The 16839-nt window shown below is 45.7% G+C and overlaps 2 protein-coding genes across 3 annotated transcripts; one reads left to right on the plus strand and one right to left on the minus strand.

Moving 5' to 3' along the window:
* Nucleotides 1-743: 743 nt before the first annotated feature.
* On the minus strand, nt 744-8269 carry srp54 (signal recognition particle 54). 2 transcript variants are annotated; one of them, XM_063909267.1, is made up of 18 exons: nt 8125-8268; nt 7211-7337; nt 5382-5487; nt 5028-5125; nt 4840-4931; nt 4641-4725; nt 4456-4560; nt 4038-4104; nt 3676-3733; nt 3446-3596; nt 3188-3336; nt 2489-2589; nt 2311-2397; nt 2163-2236; nt 1766-1874; nt 1520-1690; nt 1353-1448; nt 744-1230 (listed from the first exon to the last, which is right to left on the minus strand). In XM_063909267.1, the coding sequence occupies exons 4-18, from the start codon at nt 5103-5105 to the stop codon at nt 1139-1141; spliced, it is 1515 nt and encodes a 504-aa protein (XP_063765337.1). In that variant the 5' UTR covers nt 5106-5125; nt 5382-5487; nt 7211-7337; nt 8125-8268; the 3' UTR covers nt 744-1138. The 2 variants fall into 2 exon arrangements, with proteins under 2 accessions (XP_063765337.1, XP_063765338.1); XM_063909268.1 differs by lacking the exon at nt 5382-5487 and having other exon boundaries at nt 8125-8269.
* Nucleotides 8270-9068: 799 nt separating this feature from the next.
* zgc:109986 (uncharacterized protein LOC553566 homolog) lies at nt 9069-16702 on the plus strand. Its single transcript, XM_063909269.1, has 8 exons — nt 9069-9515; nt 11959-12080; nt 14355-14491; nt 14581-14704; nt 15063-15173; nt 15489-15595; nt 15809-15899; nt 15992-16702. Exons 1-8 carry the CDS (start codon nt 9419-9421, stop codon nt 16103-16105), a joined length of 903 nt encoding a protein of 300 aa, XP_063765339.1. The 5' UTR covers nt 9069-9418; the 3' UTR covers nt 16106-16702.
* Nucleotides 16703-16839: the final 137 nt, after the last annotated feature.

Genomic DNA, 16839 nt, shown 5'->3' on the forward strand with positions numbered 1-16839 from the left:
GAGGGATATTTAAGAACTACATTCTCATTGACTTCCACTAAAACCACATGTTTTAATCTCACTGCCAATGCAGTATAAAACCATGCTTTCTGTCAGGCCTTTCATTGAGAAGAGGAGTGATATTTCACATGCTTCCTGTGTTCCTCCAGATGCAACCCTTCTCCCATTATAGGCCGATGGTGCATGAATCGAACTAGTAAATGGCAGTCATGTCTGCCAGAGCAGCAGCAGTGTGTCACCTGTTCCACACACACCTGCACATTAATACCCCCCCCGCCCTCTGTAGTTATTGTGTCCTGCTGTTATATTATTCCTTTAGTTATTAACGTCTACACATCTATCCACTACATAGAACACTGACCTCTTAAACCCAACGCTCAGAAACTGGCAGCATGAATAAACATGACGATGAAAGAAATTAAATTGAAGAAAGTTGTTTTGTTCAGATGTATTTTTACTCAACTAGACGATAAATCCTTTACAACACAAACAGAATAAACTGAGGAGAGATTCCCTTTAATGTGTCGTCTTCACTCCGCTGTTAAACTCATGTCAAGACAAGCAGCGTCCAATCAGACGGATACACAGTAAGGGGGCGGGGCAAGCAACTGAGGATTACCCTGAAGGATGGTCTGGTTGCTCCTCTCCTCTCTCCTCCCTCCTCCGGGTGGAAGGGGAGCTTATCAGGGTCTCTTTGAAGCAGCGTTGAACAATATCAAACGATGGAATAAACGCTCAGCAGGTTTAAAATGGTGCAATACAAATGTTTATTATCGGACAAAAATACTGTCACTAACTAATGTCATCTTCATCACCATCATCACCATAATCCTGACCATCATGTGACGTCTCCTCGTCCAATCGGGACAGACTCTCCGTTTAAATCTTATACACAAACATCTTATATAGAATTAAATTAACGAGGCCCAGAAACACTCCTCCTCCTCCTCCTCATGTGAAGGAGCAGTACAACATGTGATCATCATATAAGTGACATGCTGCTCCTTCACATCTGTTTCTAAAGAAGCTTTATTTTGTCTCTTTGCAATTCCTCTCTAAGCCCCGCCCCCTCCACCTGTACCTGCCAGGAGGCAGAGCTTTACGGTCATCTGTTTAAAGGCATCTGATTGGTGGTCGGTCACATGTTGTTGAATCCCATCATGCCTTTCATGTTGCCGGCCGCGCCCTGCTGGAACTGACGCATCATGGACTGCAGTCCCGCCATCCCACCTGAGAGGGAAACACAGGTCAATCAGGATCAGGATCAGGATCAGGGCCAGGGCCGTGTAGTTGATGGGAGGCCAGTGAAGGTCTTTGCGGAGTGTGGGGGGATGTAAGTGAGGGGGACTCACCCATGTGGTGCAGGACGCGGGGGTCCATCATCTTGGCCATCTGCTGGTTCAGTTTGGCCATCTGAGATGGGTTCACGTTCTTGGACATGTCTCCCCCTGAACATAGGTTGGGTCAGTACCTCTCTTATTATATCCGGACCCCCCCCTACCTCTGAAGAGCCCCCTACCTTTGAAGAGCCCCTTGATGCCGCCCATCTTCTTCACCATCTGGGCGAACTTGGTGTACTGGGTGAGGAGCTCCTGCACGTCTCGGGTGGAGACCCCAGAACCCCGGGCCACCCTCTGGATCCTGTTGGGCGTCTTACTGAAGAGTTTGGCCCCGTCCTTGCTGTCCAGCTCTGCGGGGACGGACAGGATGAGCCTCTCTACATGTTATCACTGTCTTTATATATCTATATTACTGCTGAGGTTACCCTGGTCGTTCATGCTGTCCATGATGGTCATCAGCTTCTTCAGCCGGGCCATCGACTCCTGCTCGTTCCCTTTACTCATGAAGTCTGTCCCGAAGCCAGGGATCATCCCCTGAACGCATCACACACACAGAGACACACAGTCAGAACATAGAAAGATGTCAGGAACATGTGCTTTTGTATATTTCATTTTCACTTTATTTTTTAGCTCTAATTACTTGTCTTTGTTTTGCTTCTCTTTGCATTTCGCTGCTGCAACGCAAAATAATCCCAGTTTGGGATAAATAAAGTACATCTGATTCTGATGTGAAAAGAAATATAGGAACATTTGTGAAAAACCTCTAAAAAAGATCATGAAATGCTGGAAGAATATGAGAAAACATGATGACACTTTGTTTACCATGATCTGTCCGAAGGGCCCCATCTTCATGATGTTCTGGAACTGCTCGTACATGTCTCTGAGAGTGAACTGACCTGCAGTGCACAGGTTTCATATTAATAATAATAATAATAAATACAGCAGCATGAGAAGGGTCTCAGGGTCTCACCGTGCTTCAGTTTGTCGATCAGCTCCTCATTGTCGTCCAGCTTCAGCTCGTTCACTCTGTCGATAAGACCCTCGATGTCCCCCATCCCTGAGGCGGAGGAGGAGCTGTGTCAGTATAGTGCTGTGTGTGTGTGTGTGTGTGTGTGTGTGTGAGACAGATAAAGTGTGGTCCCTCTCACCCAGCAGCTTGCTGATGAACGGTTGTGTCTTGAACGGCTCGAAGTCGTCGATGTGTTCTCCGGTACCGATGAAGATGATGGGACTCCGGGTCGCCGCCACGCTGACAGGAGGCAGCAAAAGAACGTCAGTCAATTACAAAAACTACAACACCGTCAAATAAGAAGAAAGATAAGAAGCAGGTCATTCCGTTAGAAACAAAACATAAAACAGAAACACTTTTCCCTCTGATCTATTTTATTACAGAAATGAAATCCCTTTTTCCAGAATTATGATTCAGAATATTGACTTTCCTCAGATTCTACTTTTTCTCTCCAAATTGGAGTTTTCTTAGAATCTTTCATTATTTTAAGAACGTTTTTCATCGTTACGGCTGTTTGCACAATTTGGGATATTTGCCAGATTTGGATGTTTGCTCAAAATTTAGAGTTTTGACTTGAATTTCTACTTACATTTTCTTTCTGTCTTTTCTTTTTAAGCATTTTGACTTCACAGAATTTAGACCTTCTAAAACTGTAAAACATTTTCAAGATTTTACTTCTTTTTAAAACCTTTTTCTTCTGAATTTTCGGAAAATCTCAAAATGTCGAGGATTGACTCAATTCACAAAAAAGTTCATTTTACTTTTCGAAGAATATAAAACATTAAAGTAAGTCCAGGCGGCCTCTCTGATTGGCTGGGCTCGCTGTGCCATCACTCACGCGCTCAGAGCTCCTCCCCCTTTCGCATGTCCATCTAGCTTGGTGACGATGACGGACGCGATGTCCACCTTGTCTTTGAACGCCTTCGCCTGAGACTCGCAGGCCTGTCCGATCGACGCGTCCATCACGTACACGATGTTGTCCGGTTGCTATGGAAACACAGGTAGACACACACCTGAGATACTAGACTTTCTCCTCACTGGGAAGTAGAAAATATTCAACAGGGACCAGCAGTGTGTTCCTGGCGTTGGGACTCACCACAGCGTTGGACACCTGCAGCATCTCCTCGAACAGCGAGTCCTCCTGCTTGTGCCGGCCGCTCGTGTCCACGATGATGATCTCGAAGTTCTCTCCCTTGAACTTCTCCACGCCCTCTGCAGCGATCACTACTGGGTCCATCTCCGTGTAGCTGCACACAGGAAGAGAATTCACTTCCTGTTCTGAAGGTACAGCGTGATCATGGTGACATCACTTCCTTTGAGACTCACCTGCCGTAGAATGGGATCCTGGCTTTAGTGGCATTCTGCTTCAGCTGATCGAAGGCACCTGAGACCAGAAGAGAGAGAGTGAGTATGAGTTACAGAGAGTGAGTGTGAGTTAGAGAGAAAGTGTGTGTGTGTGTGTGTGTGTGTGTGAGAGTTAGAGAGAGAGAGAGCGAGAGAGAGAGAGTGTGAGTTAGAGAGAGAGCGAGAGAGTGTGTGTGTGAGTGAGTGCGAGTTAGAGAGAGCGAGAGAGTGTGTGTTTGAGTTAGAGAGAGTGTGTGTGTGTGTGAGTTAGAGAGAGAGAGCGTGTGTGTGTTAGAGAGAGCGTGTGTGTGTGTGTGTGTGTGTGTGTGTGTGTGTGTGTGTACCTGCTCGGAAGGTGTCGGCACAGATGAGGCAGGTCTTCCAGCCTTTCCTCTGGTAGTAGTAGGCAAGCTGCAGACACACACACAGTGAGACAACAGGTACCACAGTGGGGTGGGGGTGTACAGATATGTGTGTACAGGTGAGGGGGCTGTACAGATGTGTGTGTGTGTGTGTGTGTGTGTGTGTGTGTGTGTGTACAGGTGAGGGGGCTGTACAGATGTGTGTGTGTGTGTGTGTGTGTGTACAGGTGAGGGGGCTGTACAGATGTGTGTGTACAGGTGAGGGGGCTGTACAGATGTGTGTGTACAGGTGAGGGGGCTGTACAGATGTGTGTGTACAGGTGAGGGGGCTGTACAGATGTGTGTGTACAGGTGAGGGGGCTGTACAGATGTGTGTGTTTACGGGTGAGAGTGGGCTCACCTTGGAGCAGGTAGTGGTCTTCCCGCTGCCCTGCAGACCCACAAACATGATGACATTGTTCTTTCCTTTGGTCGGGGTCCAGGCCTTCACACCGGGGTCCACCAGCTGCACACACACATTAAACACACATGATGAACATGTGATACACACTCAATCTGGGTCCCAGCTCCAGAGCATCCTCTGACCTTGACGAGCTCCTTGAAGACGGAGTGCTGGATCATCCTCCTCTTGTTCAGCCCGGAGGCCATCTCCTCCAGATCTATGGCAGCCCTGCAGGGTCAAAACACAGTCAGAGCACCACTGGGGACGGAACCAGGTCTAGTCTCTGAACCAGGTCTAGATTCAAGACCAGGTCTAGTCTCGGGGTTTATATCTAGTACTGACTTGACGTTCTCTCGGAGCTGTTTGACCAGCTTGATGTTGACGTCGGCCTCCAGCAGAGCGGCACACACCTCCTTTAGCATGGCGTTCAGCACCTGAAACACACACACACACACACACTCCGTTAAGTATTCAGCGTTCCCTCTCCACTAGTTTCATGCACATTGTCCTGGGGGGGTGGGGGGTGTTACCTCCTCATTGATGATGGTGGCGTTGCTGAGCGACCTCAGCGCGGAGGTGATCTTCCTCCCCAGGTCGGCTAACACCATGATGGCGGCTCAAGCTAACCCTAAAACACACACACACACACACCTGTCAGAATGATGTCACAGGAAACACACACACTGTTTCTACATGTAACATACATGTATTGACTGTAAAAACTGTGTGACAGTAACACTCTCTGGTTCTTTGATGAACATCGTTTCATTAAACCCCTGACTTTCAGAAAACAGAATAAATAAACATTTGTTTTTCACTAAAACATTAGAGGCTTTATGCAGACAAAGCTGATCAAAGATGAGTAGAGAAGGTGTGTCACTGACCGTGTGTGTTAAAACAGATGTGTGTGTGGAGGGGAGCCCCCCTACTGATGGGTCAGAGAATCAGCAGGTGAGCTGACAGGTAAAGGCACAGTATGACACACACTTCCTGTTTCAGAGGAGAAGAGAAGGAAGGTTTTAGGGAGGGCTTTGAACGCAACACGATGACACGTTTAGGGAAATAATCATCTCTCACTGAAGACAGAGTCCTCTTGTTGATTAAGTCAGAGATCACACTGAACAACAACAACACGAGTTTCTGTTTACCTGAATTACGACAATGTAAGAGTAAAGAGGGTTGAATAACAATTCACCTCATGCAGGGTGTATGCAGGAATCCTGAAGTCAAATGTAATACCTTTTAAGACCCTTTTTAAGACCCTTTTTAAGACCCTTTCCATACATTTTAAGAGTTCTAACCGGTGACGGTAGGGGCAGTGATGTTGCGCAGAAGTGCGCAATTGCGACCTGCTGTCTGCGTCCCACAGCGGCTTTGTGGTTAGCACTTAGCGTGTGGGACCGGACAGCTTTGACCCCCATCAAGGCTACACTGATCACCTTCGACACACGCAGCAGAACCATCGCGGTTATTCCCAGCGACGGGTCTCAGCTATGGTTTAAACTCCTTCTCTTCCAATCATTTGGACGCAAACTTACACTTCCCCATAACGGTCAACCGGCGTAGACCGCGCTATCAAGCAGAAGTCAGTCAGTGAGCGCGCGATGTCCTGTTCAGATGACGTCAAATCCAACGGGATGCCATAAATAAACTACACAATATCTCACTGCACACCTACGCAATGATTAAATTCAGGCAAACTTTAGAATACAACCTCTTTGGACAATTTATATACTTACTGAAAACAAGCTACAACATTTAACACCTTGGAAAATGCTGTTCAATACTTTTGAATAGCCTTACATTTTCGCTAGATTGATTTATCAACTTTTAATACTTTTTAAGACCCCGCAGACACCCTGTCATGCTACATCTTTGCAATTCAATGTATTTCATTCTGTGTGTGTGTGTGTGTTGTGATGATGAGTGGCCAATAGAAACTCTGTTTGTTGTTTATCATCATTGAAATAAGTAGTAAACTATTAATCAGTGCATGAATAGGAAATCACCACCTCTGGTTCCAGGCTTTTTAAAATATGTTGAGAATATGTTTTCAGTAATAATTGAGTATGTCACTAGGCTTTAAAAACCCGATCGTCAGTTTTAAACTATTCTCTGACCGACAAGGAGCCGTGTTTAAACAAATTCAGTGTTTCAACTTCATTTCTGCTGTAAAAACAACTGGTTTTATGTTTTAATTGAACTAAATCCCTTCGTTTTCCTCGGTTTGTTTTCATAATGACTTAGTTTATATATATATATATATATATATATATATATATAAACATTTCTCTCAGTTTTTATATATATTTCTCTCAGTGTACCAGAGTATACTCCAGCAGAATGATCAGTATTATAATAAATCAGGTTTATATTTCACAACAGTCGGCATATGGAAGCGTTTCAGCTCTCAAACAGAAACACGACATGTTCACACTTAGTTATCAACCCTCTATCATCTGATCTATAACCACCCTGATGTTTATAAGAGGTTATAATCCGGCTGTTAGTGACAGAATGTTTACAGCTGGTTCTCTGCGCTAACGTTAGCTTAGCATTAGCGGTTAGCCCGTCAGTGTAAACAGAAGATTAGCATTAGCTCATCGTTAGCCATTAGTTAGCTTCTCTCTGAGTCCCCACAGAGCCTCCAGGGCTGCTCGGGAGGTAGAGGAACGGAACCAGGGTCCATTAGAGGAGAATATGAGGGTCTTACCGTCTGTTTGTGGATGTGGTGATGAAACTGAAGCAGAAACTCAGAGTAACGTCATCCAATCGGCGCTGACCCGGAAAACATCTTCTTCGGTTGGTGGAGAGCGGAGCTACTTTTAACAGACCGCCCCCTGTCGTCCCGGAGACCAACAGGAATAACACCGTTTACAACCAAGGGGCAACCTCCGGTGCCGAACAGTGAAACACATAGGGAAGTGCCAAAAACTGCAGTTCATCGAATGGCCGCGTGGCCTGGCTCCAAAAGAAGAGCAATTTACATAACCCCCCCCCCCCATTTTAAAGTGCCAGTTTTTACAGCAGAAATAAACTTGTTTACAGCGTGGTACAACAATTCCTGTTGGTCTCTATAGCTAATTTCCCTATTCATGACAACTGTGAGGAGGGTGAATTTCTATATAACTCTCCCGTTTTAATTAAATTAAGGCTTAAAGTGATGCATAAATAAGGGCGTGGTCGCTTTGATTGACAGGTCAGTGCCGTCAGGTGGCGCTAGCCGCTAGCTGTCTGCTCCGCTAGCCCCGCTAACAGCCTCGGCTCTGATAATGTGTCTGGTTTATAATTCCTTAAAGCAGCAATAATAACTATGACTATGCAAGCCAGGATCAATACTACATTTACCATCACATGTAACTCAATTTATTAAACGTATTCAAAGTAACGTTGTAATGTTCCATAAACGACTCGTGAACTGAATCATGTGAAAATGTAAATTCTGTTTCAAATGAAACGTTAACGGTACGCTGATTCACGGTAACACTGGCCACATTTCGGGTCAAAATATAGTGTTGCAAATTACGTCTAGATTTGAAACAAGCATTTTTAAACTAGTGCTGTATAATCTCAATAACAGATACATCTTTATGTCAAGTTTTGTTGTATAGTTTCCGGTTAACTTACCCTGAGTAATACAACCCGGCAACCGGGAGCAATGAGCGCGTAGGGTGTGCTGTTGACTTTTAGCGGGATAGCGCCGCGAGTAGCATACGGTAGCATGTAGCATACGGTAGCATGTAGCCTAGCTTGGAAGCCTTCGCTAACTTGGTAGCTTCAAACTAGATGGGCGTGTTTCAGTAGCCACGCCTGCTTCAGCTCCAACCCTATGTCCATATTTGGATTAGCTGGGAGCGCGCGGGAGGTAGACTGAGAAGAGGTCGACGGTGGGAGTCGCTCATTTTGAGCTTCATTACAGCTCTTCACAAACCTATGGGTGACGTCACGGATACTACGTCCATTATTTATACAGTCCATGTTTACAACACGTGAATTCTAAAGAAATATTGGAAATTACCAGAATCACCTGACTTGGCCTCAAAATTCAGAGATTCATGGAATATGTTGTTTTTTAAATTTTGAGAAAAAGTCAAAATTCATTGAAAAGAAGTAATAAGTGAATATCCTGACAAATGTCTCAAAATAAAATCTGAGAAAAGCAGAAACTCTCAGAGGAACGTCATCTAATCCCACCTGCCCAGAAGCTTCTTCTGTTGGTGGAGCGAAGTTCTACTTTTAACTTTTTACCATCACAGAGAATAATGAGAAGGAATATTAAACAACTGAAAACTACTAAAAGTATTTATCAATAAATGAATAAGTAAAAAGATGATCAAGAATAATTTTGTCTTTGAATAAAAAAACAGTCAGAATTTGCAATAAACTTTCCTGGAATTTGTTTCAAAATCCTGACAAAATGTCAAACTATTTTTTATTATATTTTAACCTGGTCATGAATTCTGAATTTTGTATTACCGGCCAACATGTTTAATATTATATATGATCTTAGTTTTGATTTGAACTGTGAGCTGTAGGCATGTCAATAAAGTTTAAAACAAAAAAACACAACTGCTTCCGAGGTCGGGTTTATTTCTTAAGGAAGACTGAACCATGAGTGGGAAGTAAAGGGGTTTATTTAATCTAAAATACCTCAACCTTCAAACTTGTAGGTGTTCTCAGCTGAACAGGTGAAATACAGTTTATTATTTATAGTTTAATAGATGAATAGTGATTGATAATGAGAGGGGATGAACGTGAGTGACCGGGTTCCACCTTAACTCGCAGACACGTTGCAGAGCCTCACTGTGAGCAGACTCCGAAATACAGAAACTCCGAAACACAGAAACACCGAAACATAGAAACATTGAAACATTGAAACACAAAGAAGAATAGAAAAATAAAAACACAGAAACCGTTGAAGATGGATTTCTGTGAAGCGAAGCTGGAGGTGAAGCAGCTGCTGAGCAGAGTGAAGAACAGAGATCTGAGCAGACTGCTGCAGTGGATCAGAGAGTCAGGTGCACACACACACACACACACACACACACACACACACACACACACACACACACACACACACACACACACACACACACACACACACACCTCTGGTCACGTGATAACTGATATACTGTATCTGTATTTCTACAACTCTAAAACTTCATAAAGTAACCCTCTATCTATCCATCCACCATCTTCTCCCGCTGATCCTTCAGGGTCTCGGAGGTAACAGCTCCAGCAGAGAGCCCCAAACTTCTCTTTCCCTGGCCACATCAACCAGCTCTGACTGGGGGATTCCAAGGCGCTCCCAGGCCAGCCGAGAGATGTAACCCCTCCACCTGGTCCTAGGTCTACCCCTAGGTCTCTTCCCAGCTGGACGTGACTGGAACACCTCCCTAGGGAGGCGCCCAGGTGACATCCTCACTAGGTGCCCGAACCACCTCAACTGGTTCCTTTTAACATGAAGGAGCAGCGGTTCTACTCCGAGTCCCTCCCGGATGACTGAACTTCTCACCTTATCCCTAAGGGAGATGCCAGCCACCCTGCGGAGAAATCCCATTTCGGCCGCTTGTATCCGCGATCTCGTTCTTTCAGTCCTGACCCATCCTTCATGACCTTGAGACCGCAGCTCCCCGCTGCAGCTTCGGCAATAGAGGCTTTGAACACTGCCCACTCTGGTTCAATGTCCCCAGCCTCCACAGGGATGCCTGAAAAGGTGTGAGTTGAAGGCCTCCTGGACTTGGGATTCCTCCAGACGTTCCCAGTTCACCCGCACTACACGTTTGGGCTTACCAGGTCTGTCCAGAGGCTTCCCCCGCCACTCGACCCAACTCACCACCAGATGGTGATCAGTTGACAACTCCACCCCTCTCTTCACCCGAGTGTCCAAACATGCGGCCTCAGGTCCGATGATACGATAACAAAATTGATCATGGACCTTCTGCCTAGGGTGCTCTGGTACCACGTACACTTATGAGCATCCTTATGTTCGAACATGGTGTTTGTTATGGCCAATCCATGACGAGCACAGAAGTCCAGTAGCAAACCACCACTCCTGTTCAGATCGGGGGGGCCGTTCCTCCCAATCACGCCCCTCCAAGTGTCTCCATCATTGCCCACGTGTGCGTTGAAGTCTCCCAGCAAGACTAAGGAGTCCCCTTCAGGAGCCCCATACAGGACTTCTTTCAGGGTCTCCAAGAAGGCCGAATACTCTGAGCTGCTGTTTGGTGCATAAGCACACACAACAGTCAGAGTTTCCCCCCCATGACCCGCAGGCGTAGGGAGGTGACCCTCTCGTCCACTGGGGTAAACTCCAACAAAGCGGCACTCAACCGGGGGCTTGTGAGTATCCCCACACCCGCTCGGCGCCTCACACCTTGGGCAACTCCGGAGAAGAATAGAGTCCAACCCTTATCCAGAAGTAAGGTTCCAGAGCCGACGCTGTGCGTAGAGGTGAGCCCCACCAGATCCAACTGGTAACGCTCCACCTCCCGCACAAGCTCCGGCTCCTTCCCCCCCAGAGAGGTGACGTTCCACGTCCCCAAAGCCAGCTTCTGCCGCCCGGGTCTGGTCCGTTGAGACCCTCTGCTTTCACTGCCAGACCCCCGACCCCATCGCTGTTTCCCGTAGGTGGTGGGCCTGCGGGACGGGGAAGCGGAGGCATTGCCCACGTTGCTTTTTCGGGCTGTGCCCGGCCGGGCTCCGTGCAAGCCCGGCCACCAGACGCTCGCCGACAAGTCCTCCTTCTGGGCCGGGCTCCAGAAGGGGGCCCCGAGCTTCCTCCGGGCCGGGTATCCTCGCTTTCAAGTTTGTTTTTCATGAGGTCTTTTTGAAAGTGACTCACATATATTATTAACCAAGTCTATATTATTTAACATATATATTAATATTATTTTCCACTTCTTCTGAGTTCAGTTCTGATCATAATTAACACTGATCTATTATCAGTCTTCACTGATCTTTATACACTGGTTCTCAAATGGGGGTACGCGGACCCCTAGGGGTACGTTTGAGTACTGCAGGGTGTACGTGAGATTTCTTCTCATGTTAATTTAAAAAAACATCAAATAAAAGATGTGGATTTCAGTTCGGTAAAAAGCATTTTATATTCAATATTTCAGTTATTAATGGAATCATTACAACATACAGTTAGGCTACGCAATCACCTTCAATAGGGAGCGGAAAGACAGTTTTGAAAATGGATTTGTGGTTGAAGAAACGTAGCAGCAAAGGAACTGAATTTTGAAAATAGGATTGAAAATATTTAAAAGTAGTCATTTAGAAAAGAATCCAGAAATTTGAAAAAATGTCAGATTTTTCTTTTAGGAAAAAGTCAGATTTCTTTTTGTGTACAGACTCCTGTATTTGACCTGGTTGTTACATTGTCCATTGATGTATTGTTCAGCAGTGTCTTCACAGAAACACTGCAGTTCATGTATGATGGTCTGTGTTTCTCTGCAGATGATCTGGATGAGTTCCTGTCTGACAACAGGACGAAGATCCTGCAGAACATCTCAGAGGAGCTGAGAGGGGCTCTGCCTCAGGACGCCATGCTACCCTCCGAGAGTACTGCATACAGCAAGGTACTGATAATACTGCTGCTAATACTGTAATACTAATACTCCTGTAATACTGCTGCTAATACACCTGTAGTACTGCTGCTAATACTCCTGTAATACTAATACTCCTGTAGTACTGCTGCTAATACACCTGTAGTACTGCTGCTAATACTCCTGTAGTACTGCTGCTAATACTCCTGTAATACTAATACTCCTGTAATACTGCTGCTAATACACCTGTAGTACTGCTGCTAATACTCCTGTAATACTAATACTCCTGTAATACTGCTGCTAATACACCTGTAGTACTGCTGCTAATACACCTGTAGTACTGCTGCTAATACACCTGTAATACTAATACTCCTGTAATACTGCTGCTAATACACCTGTAGTACTGCTGCTAATACTCCTGTAATACTGCTGCTAATACACCTGTAGTACTGCTGCTAGTACACCTGTAGTACTGCTGCTAATACTCCTGTAATACTGCTGCTAATACACCTGTAGTACTGCTGCTAATACACCTGTAGTACTGCTGCTAATACACCTGTAGTACTGCTGCTAATACACCTGTAGTACTGCTGCTAATACACCTGTCGTACTGCTGCTAATACTCCTGTCGTACTGCTGCTAATACACCTGTAATACTAATACACCTGTCGTACTGCTGCTAATACACCTGTAGTACTGCTGCTAATACTCCTGTAGTACTGCTGCTAATACTCCTGTAATACTGCTGCTAATACACCTGTAGTACTGCTGCTAATACACCTGTAGTACTGCTGCTAATACACCTGTAGTACTGCTGCTAATACACCTGTAGTACTAATACTCCTGTAATACTGCTGCTAATACTCCTGTAATACTGCTGCTAATACACCTGTAGTACTGCTGCTAATACACCTGTAGTACTGCTGCTAATACACCTGTAGTACTGCTGCTAATACACCTGTAGTACTAATACACCTGTAGTACTGCTGCTAGTACACCTATAGTACTGCTGCTAATACACCTGTAGTACTGCTGCTAATACACCTGTAGTACTGCTGCTAATACACCTGTAGTACTGCTGCTAATACACCTGTAGTACTGCTGCTAGTACACCTGTAGTACTGCTGCTACTACACCTGTAGTACTGCTGCTAATACACCTGTAGTACTGCTGCTAATACTCCTGTAGTACTGCTGCTAATACACCTGTAGTACTGCTGCTAGTACACCTGTAGTACTGCTGCTAATACACCTGTAGTACTGCTGCTAATACACCTGTAGTACTGCTGCTAGTACACCTGTAGTACTGCTGCTAATACACCTGTAGTACTGCTGCTAATACACCTGTAGTACTGCTGCTAATACACCTGTAGTACTGCTGCTAATACACCTGAAGTACTGCTGCTAATACACCTGTAGTACTGCTGCTAATACACCTGTAGTACTGCTGCTAATACTCCTGTAGTACTGCTGCTAATACACCTGTAGTACTGCTGCTAATACACCTGTAGTACTGCTGCTAATACACCTGTAGTACTGCTGCTAATACACCTGTAGTACTGCTGCTAGTACACCTGTAGTACTGCTGCTAATACACCTGTAGTACTGCTGCTAATACACCTGTAGTACTGCTGCTAATACACCTGTAGTACTGCTGCTAATACACCTGTAGTACTGCTGCTAATACACCTGTAGTACTAATACTCCTGTAATACTGCTGCTAATACACCTGTAGTACTGCTGCTAGTACACCTATAGTACTGCTGCTAATACACCTGTAGTACTGCTGCTAATACTCCTGTAGTACTGCTGCTAATACTCTTGTAGTACTGCTGCTAATACACCTGTAGTACTGCTGCTAATACTCCTGTAGTACTGCTGCTAATACTCCTGTAGTACTGCTGCTAATACACCTGTAGTACTGCTGCTAATACACCTGTAGTACTGCTGCTAATACACCTGTAGTACTAATACTCCTGTAATACTGCTGCTAATACACCTGTAGTACTGCTGCTAGTACACCTATAGTACTGCTGCTAATACACCTGTAGTACTGCTGCTAATACACCTGTAGTACTGCTGCTAATACACCTGTAGTACTGCTGCTAATACTCCTGTAGTACTGCTGCTAATACTCCTGTAGTACTGCTGCTAATACACCTGTAGTACTGCTGCTAATACTCCTGTAGTACTGCTGCTAATACTCCTGTAGTACTGCTGCTAATACTCCTGTAGTACTGCTGCTAATACACCTGATTTTCTTTTTAATGTTGATGAAGAAGATGATGAAGATATTGTTGTGTTTCAGATGCAGCAGTGCTCTAAGCCCACGGTGCACGTGGACAGCTTCCTGTACGATGAAGAGCAGGTGGACTCTCTGTGTGAGGAAGGCTCTCTGAGCCGCTCGTACTGCCTCTCCTGTGGATCCACCAGAACCGCCCCTCTGGGTCAGAACCTCCTCTATCCTCTTCATCTTTATCCAACACATGAGGTCTGTTCTCACCTCCTCTTCCTCCTCTACCTCTCCTCTGGCAGACTTCCTTGTCTCACTCCTTCTCCATCCCGGAGCTTCACTTCCTGTTTGAGAGCGTCCTGCCGGACCTCGGTGGGCGGGTGCTGGTGGACGTGGGGTCCAGACTCGGAGCCGTGCTGTACGGGGTCAGTTTGCTCAGTGGGACCTGAACAGGGCGGGGTTACCATACAGTAGGATCTGATGCGGTTCATTATATTAAAATCCAGAGTACCAAACCTGAGGGAGCAGCTGCAACCAGCAATCCCAGTCAGTGTGCAAACCATCAGAACCAGGAGACTCTCTGAGGGGGAACGCTGAGTCAGCAGAAACTACAGGAAGAGAATCAGAAACAGGAAGTGTGTCATCTGCTAGGATTCCTGTATTTCTTACAAGTGTGTGTGTGTGTGTGTGTGTGTGTGTGTGTGTGTGTGTGTGTGTGTGTGTGTGTGTGTGTGTGTGTGTGTGTGTGTGTGTGTGTGTGTGTGTGTGTGTGTGTGTGTTCAGGGCTACGTGTTCAGCTCGGCCACTCGGCTCGTGGGTCTGGAGATCAGTGAGGACTTTGTCAAACTGCAGGAGAACATTGTGCAGAAATACACAATGACAGACAGGATACAGGTACACACACTCTCACACCCCTTTAACACACACACACACACACACACACACACACACACACACACACACACACACACTCTCACACCCCTTTAACACACACACACACACACACACACACACACACACACACACACACACACACACACACAACCCTTTAACACACACACACACAAACACACACACACACTCACACCCCTTTAACACACACACACACACACACACACACCCTTACACCCCTTTAACATACACACACACACACACTCACACCCCTTTAACACACACACACACTGAGTGACAGCGTGTGTTCTCCTGCAGGTTCTCCACTCTGATGTGCGTCTGCAAAACGTTCTCCTGCAGAACGCTGACGTCCTCGTCCTCAACAACGTGTTCGAGTACTTCCTGCCACTAGAGGAGCAAGTCGGGTACACACACACACACACACACACACATTATATACACACACATACTACACAACTGTACACAAATATATTCTTTACAAATAATGTAATGCGTGTGTGTGTGTGTGTGTGTGTGTGTGTGTGTGTGTGTGTGTGTGTGTGTGTGTGTGTGTGTGTGTGTGTGTGTGTGTGTGTGTGTGTGTGTGTGTGTGTGTGTGTGTGTGTGTGTGTGTTCAGAGCATGGAGCTTCATCATGGAGAACTTCAGGAAGAAAGGCTCTCTGTTGGTCACTGTGCCCAGTCTGCAGGAGAGCCTCAACACACTGCAGGTACACACACACACACACACACACACACACACACACACACACACACACACACACACACACACACACACTCTCTAACCTCCCCCTGTGTTCAGATGGTTCTGCCCCCCTGCTGGGTTGAGGAGCTTGGTCTGGATTATGATGTTTACCTCGGCAAGGACACGGACCCCGATGCTCTGAGGCAGATACACCTGTACCGGGTCCTCTGACCGGGTCAGAACCAGAACAGTTTACCAGAAGCAGAACACATGTACCAGGTGCTCTGACCAAACAGAACACCTGATCTGGACTGGTTTCTCGGACCCTGGATTATGTTACCTGGACCGGGTTATCTGACTGGACCAGAGTTATTATAAAACAGTTCTGTCAAATGAAGCGGGTTGTTTACAGTTAATATTGAAGCTGAAGATACTTTTATTTTTTGTTAAATGATCAAATATGTATAAAAACAGCTGACTATGTGATTGTAGAGCTGCTGAAAGTGAAATAAGAACTGGTGAAGCTCCTCTCTGTAGATATGCAGTATTTCCATTTGTTATATTCTGTATTAACTCCACACCAACTTCGTGAATCCCCAGAGTTTATTTCACTACCTCTCTGTTTCTCCTGTTAGCATTAGCATCACATAACGCCTCATTAGCATATTTAAATAAGTGTAATATCAGAAATAACCGTGTTAGTCACTAATGAAGTAGGGGTTTCATGTTGATACCTGTTGTATGTTTAACCCCCTCACCTGTAGTGTTTGCAACAGGTGTGAGTATTACAGGCCGTTTCCTCATAAAATAAAACAACGTGATGACGCATCGCCTCGTGCTGTCACCCTGCGTCACGTTCCCGCTTCCTGCCGTTAGTCCTCTTACGTAACCACTCCGTGTCGTCGCTCACCGCGGGCCTCCTGTGTTAGTTTTCAGGGCAACCATTGGCTGGCAGCGAAGGAGCG

Source organism: Eleginops maclovinus, chromosome 19 (genome assembly GCF_036324505.1).
Source record: "Eleginops maclovinus isolate JMC-PN-2008 ecotype Puerto Natales chromosome 19, JC_Emac_rtc_rv5, whole genome shotgun sequence".
NCBI classification, from domain to species: Eukaryota; Metazoa; Chordata; class Actinopteri; order Perciformes; family Eleginopidae; genus Eleginops; species Eleginops maclovinus.

Coding starts and splice junctions, on each gene's coding strand:
- srp54 (XM_063909268.1), bottom strand. CDS start 5,105: ATGGTGTTAGCCGACCTGGGGAGGAAGATCACCTCCGCGCTGAGGTCG. Junction 4,561..4,640: donor TCTTCAAGGAGCTCGTCAAG/GTCAGAGGATGC, acceptor GTGTGTGTGCAG/CTGGTGGACCCCGGTGTGAA. Junction 1,449..1,519: donor CATCAAGGGGCTCTTCAAAG/GTAGGGGGCTCT, acceptor ACCTATGTTCAG/GGGGAGACATGTCCAAGAAC.
- zgc:109986 (XM_063909269.1), top strand. CDS start 9,419: ATGGATTTCTGTGAAGCGAAGCTGGAGGTGAAGCAGCTGCTGAGCAGA. Junction 9,516..11,958: donor GCAGTGGATCAGAGAGTCAG/GTGCACACACAC, acceptor GTTTCTCTGCAG/ATGATCTGGATGAGTTCCTG. Junction 14,492..14,580: donor TCCACCAGAACCGCCCCTCT/GGGTCAGAACCT, acceptor TCTCCTCTGGCA/GACTTCCTTGTCTCACTCCT.